This window comes from Diabrotica virgifera, chromosome 2 (assembly GCF_917563875.1).
Source record: "Diabrotica virgifera virgifera chromosome 2, PGI_DIABVI_V3a".
NCBI classification, from domain to species: domain Eukaryota; kingdom Metazoa; phylum Arthropoda; class Insecta; order Coleoptera; family Chrysomelidae; genus Diabrotica; species Diabrotica virgifera.
The window spans coordinates 147,198,862-147,212,210 of NC_065444.1; the positions used below are offsets into that span (position 1 = coordinate 147,198,862).

At 32.4% G+C, this 13,349-nt stretch overlaps 1 protein-coding gene across 3 annotated transcripts in view; it reads left to right on the forward strand.

Moving 5' to 3' along the window:
• The window catches only part of LOC114331275 (serum response factor homolog), a 616,816-nt gene that overhangs the window by 576,284 nt on the left and 27,183 nt on the right, over window positions 1-13,349 (forward strand). Inside the window, exon 4 of one of the 3 annotated variants that reach the window (XM_028280791.2) lies at window positions 1,233-1,707. The exons of 1 other annotated variant lie outside the window; for it this stretch is intronic. In XM_028280791.2, the coding sequence (XP_028136592.2) occupies window positions 1,233-1,707 (475 nt within the window). Of the gene's footprint in view, window positions 1-1,232; window positions 7,347-13,349 lie in introns of those variants that run through there. One more of the 3 variants, XM_028280790.2, reaches the window with a different exon arrangement.

A 13,349-nucleotide genomic window follows, 5' to 3' on the forward strand; every position in this document is an offset into this window, starting at 1 on the left:
ATATCGACAAACTATTCCCTTTTTAAATAAAAATTGAGTCATATTTCTGAGCTCGGTAACTTTTGAATGGTATAACCGATTTTCAAAATTAGGCATGCGTTAGAAAGGTAATGATCAGTACTATGAGAAGCCGCAAAGGTCGGAGTTAAATTTTCAAAGTTTTTGGGAGTTTTCGGGACGAGAACGAAAAACAGACTCTAAATAGGAAGGGCCGTAAAATCCACACTTGTGGACCAAAATGGATGGTTGACATATGAATGGGTGAGTCTTTTCCTATACATTAAGATGGGTGTTGACCCAATTTTCAATTCAGTCAGATTTAGAAAATCGAAAATTTCGTGTATATATAGTGTCGCGTGTAGGGGAGTGTTGATGTGCGCCACTGGCGAGAACTGCCGTTCTCTGGTAATGTCTTAACAAAAACACTCAAATATTAGTCAGAAATAGCAACTATCAAATTATTTATAAAACTGAGCGTCATAACGAATGCCAACTTAATGAATTAATAGCGAGGAAATCAAATACTACAATGATATGACGCCACGACCAATGAGGGCGCGTTTTGGGCTGTCTGCTGTAATTTGAATTTTTCTCGATTTTAATCGTCTATAGGGGCCAGACGAAAGACAAAAAAACTTTTTTTCTTTGATATACGTTTTTAATTCTGTTCTGTTGTGATTTATAGCATTTATGATTTATGCAAGTTCCCTATTGTGTAAACCAATCGGTTCTCTTGTTTTAAGTTCTCTAATTACATTCATATGGGAGTACTTTCTTCTTTCTACTAACCATCGTTTTGACCATAGTCTTTTCTTTTTTCTATCATTAAATAAAACTATATATCCTCCAATTATGGCCAGTTTCTTTTTACTATTCATAGCACAGTGAAAAACAGATAAACACACAACGCGGGAACCAGTAGACCAATTGAAAAACTATTAGTTATAAGGGGAAGCTTTTGTAGTAGACAGAAGAAACTAAGCACGCAAGATATCATCAGACAAGAAGATCTGGATCAGAGTCAAAAGTTTATCTACGGGAACGGATAGAAATATTAGATCAGTGATGCAGCCAATAGTAGTTAATATGTTTCGTAAATAATCTGATTGAACCGTAGAAACGATTATACGAATTGTACCTGAGTTCTTATACACAACTAAACTGTTATTTTGCTTACTAAATATGATAAATTTGTTAAATAAGTTGTAAACTTATAGTTATTTTTTTTTCAGGATGGAGAGACTGGATCAGACAGTGACAGTGAAGAGATGGAAACCACAGAAGAGATAACGAATTCCGTCGACAATAAGCCTTCTCTTATACAAGTTTCATCGGCTTCTGCACATGCAGATGAAAGAATTATTCCCAATAATGGTGCCAAGACAATCGTAGAAACTGAAACTCCTCCTATTCCCAAAGATTTCAAAAAAGAAGTTGCTCTTTCTCACCTCAATACTACTACTCATGCTGGTACAAGTACTGCTACGAGAAATAGTGCAAATCTAAGTGGCCTGTTTCCTCTAATGGTACCTTCCACTACAGTCAACATGTCTCTTCCAGCTTTTCCTACCTCCTCCCTTCCAGCTTTTTCTACCTCCTCTCTTCCTACCTCCGTTTCCACAGTACCTGCTTCAACGACAACATCAACTGTTAGTGGATCAGAAAACAGAGTTCAAGCTCTTCCTTTGGTGTTACAAACTCCCGCAGGTATGGGATACGCTTCAACTTCCAATGGAATGATTCTGGGGTTATTACAGGGTCCAAATATTACTCAACCTCAATTAGTAGCTATCCCCATGAGCAGTGTTACGGGAGGAAACGTAGCTAGCATTTCACCTGTTGTTAATATCGATAACTGACAAACATTGTTGATTCATAATCGTGGTTTGGTTCAGTACCTTTTCAGTTCGTAAAATCTAAAAAAACAGGAAACCTCTGGTATGGATATCTGAATGATTTATAGTTCAGTAGAAGCTAAAAGTTGATTTTAATATTTCGAGGAATTTGGTTTAATATTTGGTTGGCCTTAATTTATTTTTATGATCTCTTTAAGTCTTTTCATGAAACATTTATTATTTAAATATATTTTTCTACAACCGTGTTAAAAATGCAATTTTTAGCACTCCATAGGAGCGTTAAAAATGCTACTTTAAGGCACTAGTGCTTTAAAATTTTTATGGCACTGCAATTCGTATTGACCGTATAGGCAATTTTGATGTAATGTCAAAAAGATATAAAAATGGAATGTCAGTCAAGTTCAAGTAAAAGTTTTTGTAGATATTGTCCTGTAATTACGTTTGTAGAAAAAATATTGTATGATATGCGTGTTAAAAAGTACATTTTTAAGGCACTCATGTGAATTGCAGAACTCGCTATCGCTCATTCTGCAAACTTTCACATGCGTGCCTTAAAATTGTACTTTTAACACTTATATCATAAATAACTATTATTAAGTAGATATGAGTCACATCTCTAGTTTAAACATGACTGTTTAATGGATTTAAAATCAAATAATCAAAAATATAAGAATATAATATAATTATTCAAATTCGCTCAATCCAAAACTTACACGATTTTGAAAATGCGCCTAGCATTGATAAAAAATATTGGGAACAAGAAATCGTCACAAACTCCGATCATCACTTAGCAAATGTTAAATGAGTCTGTTTTTGTTTTTTTATTTTGTCTATTAGTCTGTATTGAGCATCAATATGAAAAAAAGCCACTTATTCTCCTGTGTGTCCAGCAGTTCTTGTAGTGTTTGTAGGTTCATGCCTGTGCAGTTTATAACAGTTTAGACATCAGTAGTTACGATAACTTATATTATTATAATGCTTGTGGTAGCTTGTTTCTAATGATTTTTTTCTTGGACAAAATCTAAACAAAATTTAAAAATCTCAAATATTTTATTCTGACAGTTCGGCCTCCAGATGTGAGGCTTCTGATGTGAATGTCTATAAGCTTCTGATTTGAATGTCAAAGCAATGAACTTACTCGTGAAGCAGACGATGATACTTCCATAGTTGTTCCTTCTATTTCCATACGATATATTTCTTTGTTTATATATCTGATTACTTCCTAAAATATTACTTGTAGTCTTGGAAAATTTTGATTTCTTAGTTATTTTACCTGACAAGGTATACATCGTTCTCTTTCGGAACGATACGTCCAATCCCCCTCTTGAATATTTTCCTTCTCTCCATGTATGCTAATATTAAGAACATATAAATAAAAATAAAACCGAGAAAGGTGTAACATTGGGGATTTGAAGTAAAACGAAATGTTAGATTAATATAAATATAGAGGACCAAAAAGAGCATAGAATTGTAAGGGAAAAGTTCGCTGGTGTGGCGACTATTATAAGACACCGTAAACAAAGGTACAATTTAAAATAAATTATGGACATACTATAAATGAAATGACCAATGAAAATATGTATTTACAGCAAGCGAATTGAACAAAAATATATTTTCTATAAATAAGTAAAGAAAATTTAGGACGAGAAAAAAAATTAAACAACTTTTTAGAAAGATATGGTATAAGTTTTTCTTAAAAACGTTAAATAGACAACAAAAATAAAATTCAACCCACATTGAATATACACAAAAACAGGCAAGATACTAGTTAGAATAGAATCAAAGACAAAATTTCAAATTAAACTCTCCTCCAAAATTGCATTTGAAAATTGTTTAAAACTTGCTCTTTAAATAACATTTCCGGGACTAAAAATTTTTTTAAATGCTGTTTCGATACCCTCGTTCCTGATAATTTTTGACACATTTACAAAAGAAAAAGATTTTCTAGGACCATTTTTTGCGGAAATAGCTTTTCCAAATTTAAAAATTCATAATTTGTTTATTTATCAATACATATTAACATTTAAAAGGGCGTGAGAACATCTATCAATCATACTACTTAACAATTCCATTTATACATAATATACATAGTAAAAATTATAGAATAATGTGAAAGATAATGATTTTTGTAGCGACCTTAAATGAAAACTTTTTGCCCGAAAATTGGCGGAGTTGTTTGTTGAACCAATTTCAATGGATTTTTTTAAACTGATTTTGTTTTTAAACTAAATATCAAAGATTTAATTTCTGGTGGAGTAAAGATGATGAGGCCTTGCTGGAAAGACATGAAGGTGTTTACGAATTAAACAAACCGTTCCTAGAATATATAGAAATGGAAGTGTTAAAATTCCGTGATCTCTGATGTAACTTCTGCAATGTGTAGATATTCTGAGGCCAAACAGATATTAGTGCTCTTTTTTGCAATTTAAAAATAACATCAGATTGAACAGCTGTACTAGAACCCCAAAAAGGAAGACCATATCGAAGATGAGACTCAAACAACTAAAAATACGTTATTTTAGAAGATGCTAAATTGATGTCCCTTGAGACAGATCTTATTGCATAGCAAGCTGAGGCGAGTTTATTACTTAACGAATCGATATGTAGGGACCATTTGAGGTTGCTGTCTAAAAAAATACCAAGAAATTTTACAGAATCGACGGTACTGATCTGGCAGTTATTAAGAGGCAAATGTTGAAGAGCTCCTTTATAGGATAATACTACTGTCTTATCCACGTTAAAAGAGAGTAAATTAGAGTCACACCAGGTCTTTATCGTCAGTAGATCCGAAGTTATAATTTCACGAAGAGTTGCAATAGTTGAGTTGCTCCAAGTGATACTGGTATCATGAGCAAAAAGAAAAATTTTTCCATCGATTTTTAAATTAGTGATGACATTTATAAAGATAAGGAAAAGTAGAGGACCCAATACTGAACCTTGTGGTACACCACATATAATATTTTTGAGACTTGAGTCAGTATCATTTGCTCTAACCAGTTGTTTCCTATTATCCAAGTAGGATTGGAACCAATTCAAAGAAATACCTCTAATTCCGTAGAAATTGAGTTTTTTTATTAAAATATCGTGGTTTACACAATCACAAGCTTTGGCATAGTCACAGAACATAGTGGCAGTATAAAGATTATTGTTTAGTGCTTGGTAAACCTCATGTAGTACAGAAAACATGGCATCAGTCGTACATTTATTGGTTAAAAAACCGTACTGATCTTGTGATAAAATGTTGTTATCAACGATAAAGGACATAAGTCGAGTTTTAATGAGTCTCTCAATAATTTTGGAGAATACCGGTAATAAGGGAATAGGTCTATAGTTGCAGACATTAGATTTTTCACCACTCTTATGAAGAGGAATAATAATGGCTGTTTTTAGGCACTCTGGAAATTTACCTTTTTCGAAGGAATCATTAATTAGTGAGACGAAGATTTCCGACACATTTTCTGTGAGATTAGAGAAAATTTTTATAGATAGTCCATCAGTACTGGGTGACTTGCATTTGATACTATTGATTGTTTGGATTAGTTGAGTTATCGACTGGTTTTAAAAATAATGAATTCGAGACCTTTCTTGAATTAGGGAGATAGGAAATGGGATCTTGTTGCGGCAAAATAGTTGATGTTATATGTTTACTCAAATTAACTAAGTAATCGTTTAGACTTTCAGGGTTGGAAAGGGAAAATGATTGAGCTGTGTGAGTTTTATTTCGAAGATCGTTTATTATGGACCAAGTTTCTTTTGCAACACTTTTAGAGCTTCCCCGACGATTTTGAAAGTAGACTTTTTTACATTATTTGACAAGTTTTAGGTATGTTGTCCTGTATTTCATGATATATTTAGTGACAGAAACGTTGGTAGTAAATTTCTTGATGTATAGTAGTGAACGCATATTCTTGGCTGATAAGCGGATACCTTTCGTAACCCAAGGTTTCCGATGTTTTGGCTTAATAGTAATTAAAGGAAAGTGCCACTCAGAAGTTAAGCATAAATTTTGGAATTTACGAAAATTCTGGGCGAAAAAAATCCTACCTAAACGTCGAATTTTTGAGGAGGGTTTGCTGAAGATGTTAAACTTCGTATACACTGCTTCATGATCAGATAGTCCCGAACTAATAACTGTAGAGCAGACATCAAGGGGTGAGAAATCTGAGACAATATAATCGATTATGGTAGATGTACTTTTTGTAATCATTGTAGGAGAATTACCGTGCATTGAGAGACCATACGATTCAAATATGTTGACCAGGGACACTTGGGTAGCACAAGCAGGAGCTTAATTATTAATATTGAAGTCACCGCATAGAATTTTTCTGCTTTTATGAGGCAGGTCATCTAACAAATTTAGCAGGTTCTGAAAAAATAGTTCCACGCTAGAGTCAGGTGATCTATAAATGTAAATAATGTAAAGATTAAGATTCTTATTATAAACTAAGGAAAACTCAAAGAAGGATTCACTTAACAAAAAGTCATATTTTGTTACCAAAGAAAAATCATTATTTGTAGAAAGAATTAGGGTGCCCCCATGAGCCGAACTTGGACGATCATATCTAGCAATTGTGGTATATTTTTCTACAAAAAAAGGCTCGTTTCTACAAAAAAAACCGCAACTTTCGGGGGAAATCCTAATTCCTCTAGAAAAAAAATAATGCATCAGTTTTATTTCTTATAGAACGAATATTAATCAGAATCATGCCAAAGTTGTCATCACTAAAATGATTTGAGGTTTCTAATCCCTCAGAACACGTCTTGTTGTTTAAAAATTTCGCTTTGGAGAGCCAATGTAATAATAATTTCGGTGACATCCCTTGACTTTTGTAGGTGTATAATTTTTTTCTAAGTGAGAAAGGACCTAAAAGCGGCAAGATCAGCTTCCACTTCAGCTGGACCAATTCCCTAGGCATCGTTAAATTCTAGAAAGTCGTAGTCGGTAGTCCTTCGGAAGCCAAAAAGAGTTTAACGCTGGTATTGGTATATCCATCATAAAATACTGAAGCAGGCTGGTCGTGTAAAAAAGCAAAATGTTATGAGTTCGGATCCAGGTTTTTTTGTTCGTGTACGTTAAGGAAAAAGATCCTCTACTTACAGTCATTTAAATTGGTTTTATTACCTTTAAATTAAATTCGTTGTCATTGTTACACACATTTTATGATTTTAGCATTACTTTCTTGTGGGACTTACGATGCTGTATAACTTGTAAACAGCAAAACCGGTCGCTCCATCTTACTTTAAACCAATTAATAATAAAACCAGTTTAAAGGATAGTGAGTTAGAGGACCTTTTTTCCATAACGTACATGAATATATGCTCACTTTCTTTTTTGGTTTCGGATAGGACGAAGTTTTTTGGCACTGCCAAAGCCGGATATGGTCCGAAGTATTTTGTAGCCGATGCTCTTATGGCATGCAAGTGCATATAGTACGTGCATACAGGGTTGGCAGGTTTAAACCAACATGTTTAAAACCATGGTTTAAATCAACTGCTTTTTTAAGAAAAAAACCTGGTCTTTTTTATTGAACCTCCAAACTGGTGTTTTTATTTAAAGTTTTTTATACAGCTGCCGCAAATGAAAATTAAAATAAATAAATTCTATTTTTTACTTTCGAACTTAGCTATTTTGAATATGTTTTGATACGTTTTGAAGATGTTTTTTTGTTATTTTAATTTTTTGTGTGTGTAAATAAAAATAAAAGTTGTCTTAATCATTATTTTCATTCTTTATTACTATTATTTTATAAAATAATTTATTCATTTTTAAAGTATTTAGACCAGCGATACTCAACCTTTTTCTTTCCTGGGCCACATAGTAGCTATTGCCACAGCTTGCGGGCCGCAATCAAGATGAAGTAGTATACAGGGTGTTTCACTAGGAAACGGAAATACTTGAATGGTGAATAGAGGTAAATGAGACATACCAAATTTATTGCTCCACCGACTTTATAACCTAGTTACAGGGTGTTTTATCGATTTTTCCCATAACTTTAGAACCACCTTGTATATTTTTTTGATATTTGGTACAAATATGTCCCATTTAGAACAAAAATCACCCAACTACTAATCACAAAAAAAATCCAGGTCTGGAGTAAACAAAATTATAAATCCATCGTGACCTTGAAACAACATCCTGTATATTAAAATTTTCAAAACCCGTTTGCACATTTGAAAAGAGCTTTAATGGAGCTTCCATTTTTTGCGCAGACAATTCAATGACTTGAATTTTGAAATTATGTCGATATTTTTAAGAACTCGAACTTTCAAAATAGTAATTTCGATATATATACATATATACAAGCTGTACGCTCCCGAGGAAGCTGAAGCTGTTTTCACTTGAAGATCCTTTTTGTGGGGGATCATCCCATTCTGACTTTGGTTTTACAATTGCTGGTGTGACTTCGCTGTTTCCACTACCTTTCTCCATTCTTCTCTCTCTCTGATTTTGCTTCCTATATTTCTAATTTCCATACTTCTTAAGTCTTCTTCCACTTGTTGTCTCCATCTGAGTTTAGGCCTGCCTCTGGTTCTTGTACCTGGTGGTATCCATTCGGTTATAACTCTTAACGGATTGTTCTTCTCTCTTCTCATTATGTGTAGAGACTGGAAAATATGCACTAAAAAATGTCTAAAATATGCATGCAATATGCATTTTAAAACAAGCTGAATATGCACAATTAACATGCAAATATGCATTTATATATGCACTTATTTTTATATGAATAATTTTATGGTTTACGTTAAATACATAAATAAATAAAAAATAATAAAAATAAATAAATAGGTTTGAATTTAAACCAAATTGTATTATTATTTCTTAATATATTTTTTTAACTTCAGGTTTTGTGACAAATAAAACGGCAAAATATTTTATTTTGACCACAAGATAAATAAGAGTACAATAAAATAAATGTACATATTTTTATTGTTACAATATTGATTCATATTTTCTAAACTAATATTATAAAAAGAGTACAATAAAACAAATTTACATATTTTTATTGTTACAATAAATAATCATATATTGATTCATATTTTCTAAACTAATATTATGTCTTCTATCTGTTAATATTTGTTTATAGGCAGAAAAAGATCTCTCAACGTCACAAGATGTAATTGGGGCATATTTAAACTTTGCTATTAGAGACGGATCCATATTAATATTTTCATCGAAGTTTCCAAAATTGATTATATTATTTATTGAACGCAATAAAGTGAAACCCTCATTTTTGTTTAAAACGTCATCAAGTTTATCTTTAATTTTTACTCCAATTTCCCCATTCAGATTTGTTATTTTCTGTTTAACCGAATCAACAATAGACATACTATTGTGAAGACATAAATTTTGAGCCTCTAATTTTGTAATTGAACTTTCAATGATATCGAAATTCGATTTTATATACAACAATTGATTTTTAATAGACTTTTCTTTAAAAATATTTTGACAGTTATCAATAGCGGTACAAGTCGGATCAAAACTTGAAATAACGCTTTTGATGTCGTCGTAGTGTTCAGATAAAAATATAGCACTTTTAAGCCAAGTTCCCCATCTGGTTAATACTGGTTCTGGTGGTAAAGGAATATCGGGAAGCATCTCCCTATATACCTGTACACGTAGTGGTGCTTTCAGAAATACTTTTTTTACATTATTTATTAAGGTGTTTACATTGGGAAATTCAATTCTAACTTTCTCTGCAACTCTGTTTAGGCCGTGCGCCAAACATGTACAGTGAATTAAATTAGGGAAAAAGATTTTAAGATTGGATGCAGCTTTCATCATATATGAGGCGGCATCACTAAGCATTAATAATATTTTTTCAAATGGTACTTGATCAGGTAAAAAAAAATTTGTTAGGGATTCGTTAACAAATCTAGCTATTGTAGCATAGTTTGTTTTTTCCAAACATTTTACACTAATTAAGTATGAGTTTTTAAAATCGCCAGAGTCGTTAAGAACTCCAACAATTAGATTCGCAATTTGTCGACCCTTTGTATCCGTTGTTTCGTCGACGGAAATCCAAAGATAATCGGCTTTTAACTGATTTTTAATACTCGTCATCACATCTTTGTAACATGCACTGACATATTTTTTCCGAAGAGTTGAAGAACTTGGTATTTGAGCTGGTTTATCTTTAATCTTGCAATAAGTTTTTAAAAAGTTTTGACACGATTTATGTTCTAACTTGTGCAGAGGGATATTACAGTTAAAAAAAAAATGGCATAAATCCTTTGCAAAGGTTTCTTGCCCAACTGACGTATTCTGAATCTGCAAACTGTTCTGTAGAATCTGCTGGCGAGGTTTATTATCATTTTTTGATAGCTTAGTTTGGTGAAGTGAAGTTTTTATGTGTTGAACTACTTGGAATTTCTTTTGACATGGAATCTGGAATATAATGATAATGATGTTTTAGATGTTTTCGTAAATAGATACCTACATTAAAATGATCAAACTTTTTAAACCTCCCCCAATTTTTTTTTATTTCTCAAAGTGAAATTGAAATCGTCAAACAATAAAGTACAGTCAGTGTACCGTAGTATACAGGGTGGGCCACTCTCAACACCTCGCTCTGTATAAGCCAAACCGTTGCGAACTTTAAAAAACAGTTTTTGAAGAAATGGGACGGTTTGTCATTTTAGAATAGACAGACACATAGATGTGCAAAGAAGTTTGATAAGTTTAAAAATCTATTGAAGTGGAGAACTTACCTTTTTATCACAAATGGTGCAAAACATACTTTCACTGTCGATAACTTTTAGATGATTGTTACTTCCAATCCAACTTCTGAGAAGACTTGATTTTTCCCTTGCTACTTTAGGCATTTTCACAATAATAATAAAATGATTTTTTTACACAGTATAGTCAATAACTTGCAATCACAAAAGTTGAATAATCGGCGATTGATTTAAGACTAACCATTCATAAAATAAAATAATCTATCCTACCCTTAAAACAGTGTTGCCAACTCGACCAATATAGTATTTGCCAAACCTCACAAGAATGATGGAATGATCAGTTCAACAGTAGGTATTCCATTATCAACTAATAAAAAATCCCTATAGCAAGCATAACCCAGTACAGATAAATTATTTGTTTTAAAAAATGCTGAAACATGATCCTGTAGTTAATAGTAATCTCATGGTCCACAGACATAAGTACTAATATAAACATTATTGAAGGCGAAGGGATTTGCTGATGTAGGTGTGTATGTGTGAATGGTTAAACATTTTTTGTTAGGAATCAGATTTGACTCACTGATATCAGTTTCAAGTTCCTGTGAGAGAGTTCCTAAGTTGTTTTAGTAATTGTAAGGCCAACATAAAAATTTGTTCTGAATTAGAAGATTTTCGATTTTTACTAAATAATTTTTATATTATTTAATATGCTAGAAAATATGCTATATGCTAAACAAGAAATAAATAAGCTAAACAACACAAAAATATGCCAAATCTAGCATAAAATAAGCTAAATTGGCAACGCTGCCTTAAAATTTCGTTTTGGTTGGTTTTCCCAGAATAATTCATAGTTGGCCGACACCAGCAGAAAGTACAGGTAATATTTGTAATGTTATTCAAAATATAATCGGTATTTACTTAGGTAATTTGTAAATTCTGAGAAGTCTATAAATCTTAAATATCCGGATAATGATACCTGCAGCTATAAATAACGCCCATTATGTTTATGGGTACAACAACAAAGGAGCTTAACAGCAAAATATTTACTTTCACATTTTATTTTAATGGATGTTGATGTTACTAATATATACCTTATTTTTAAATGGGGTAGAGTAAATTCCCATCAAAATATGCATTTATATGCTCTTAAATCTCCAAATATGCAAGGCATATGCATTTATGAAAAACATGAGAAATATGCAGCATATATATGCATATGCATTTTGCATATAATCCAGTCTTTAATTATGTGTCCATACCATCTAATTCTCTGTGCTTTTGTTGCTCTTACTATGTTCTCTTGACCCATCCATTCTTGTATTTCGTGGTTCATCCATTGCCTTGCATCCTCTTCGTTTTCCCTCTTTGGTCCCAGAATTTTTCTCATAATTTTTCTCTCAAAAACTTTCAGCTGCTCTTCTTCTCTTGCTGTTAATGTGAATGTCTCCAAAGCATATAGCACTATTGGTCTTATGGTCGTTTTGTAGATTTTCATTTTTGTATTTCGGCTTATCTTCTTATCTTTGAAATTTTTTTTATTTCTGTAGAATGCTTTGTTTCCTGCTTGAATTCTTCTTTTCATATCTACACTTTCATTTCTTCTGTTGACTAATACTCCCAAATATTTGAATGTTTCAACCTCTTCGAAGCTGTGTGCGTCTATTGTCATTTCTGTCAGTTGCGTCTTCTTTTTTTTACTTACATTCATGTATTTTGTCTTATTTTCATTTATTTCCAGTCCTCTTAGTTTGGATTCGTTTTCTATTTCTTGAAAGGTTTTCTTTAATGCCTTTTTATCTGTTGCTACTATGGTTATATCGTCCGCATATCCAATTATTTGTACTGTATTTTTATTTATAGTTCCTGCGTTTGACAACTTTTTTATTATCTTATCTAATGATAGAATAAATAGTACAGTTGAGAGCGCATCTCCTTGTCTTACTCCATTTTTAATTTTTATTATTTCTGTTCTCTCTCTTCCGGTGTCTATTGTTGCTTGGGAATCTCGCATTGTCATTTCTATCATTCTTATAATTTTATTTGGTATTTTGCTCTCTTGTAAGTCTTGGATCATTTTTCTTCTACTTAGTTTGTCAAAAGCCTGTTTAAAGTCTAGAAAAAGTATATGTGCTTCTCCGTCGTACTCGTATGTTTTCTCTATCGCTTGTTTTAGTGTATGGATAGCATCTATCGTGGATCTTCCTTTTCTGAAACCGTACTGGTAGTCTCCTATGCTTTGTTCTGTGTATATTGTTAGTCTGTCTCTAATTATACCAGTCAGTACTTTATATGTTACATTCATTAAATTAATTGCTCGGTAGTTTTTACATATCCTGTGGTCTCCTTGTTTTGGGATTGTCACAATAATTCCTTTCTTCCATTCTTCGGGCATTGTTTCCTTATTCCATATATTCTGTATTATTTCATAAATCTTTCTGTATAGTGCTTCAACCCCGTATTTTATAAGTTCTGCACATATTCCGTCGTCTCCCGCTGTTTTCCCGTTTTTCAGTTTGCATATTGTATCTTTTACTTCTGTATAGGTCAATTCTTCTTCTTCACCTTGTTCCGGGTTCATTATTGTTTCTCTTTCTTCTACTACATCCGTTTCTTGATACATTTCTTCGAAATACTTCTGCCATGTTTCTGCTTCTATGGCTACATTAGCTGTCCGTTTTCTACTACCTAGCTTTAAGTATTGGTACAGTGGTTTTGAATTGTGTCTCTTATTTTCTGTTTCGATCTCGTTCATAATTTCGTCTACTTTTTTATTTTTCTTTGATTTAAACAATTTCTTTGTCTTTTTCCTTTGATCTT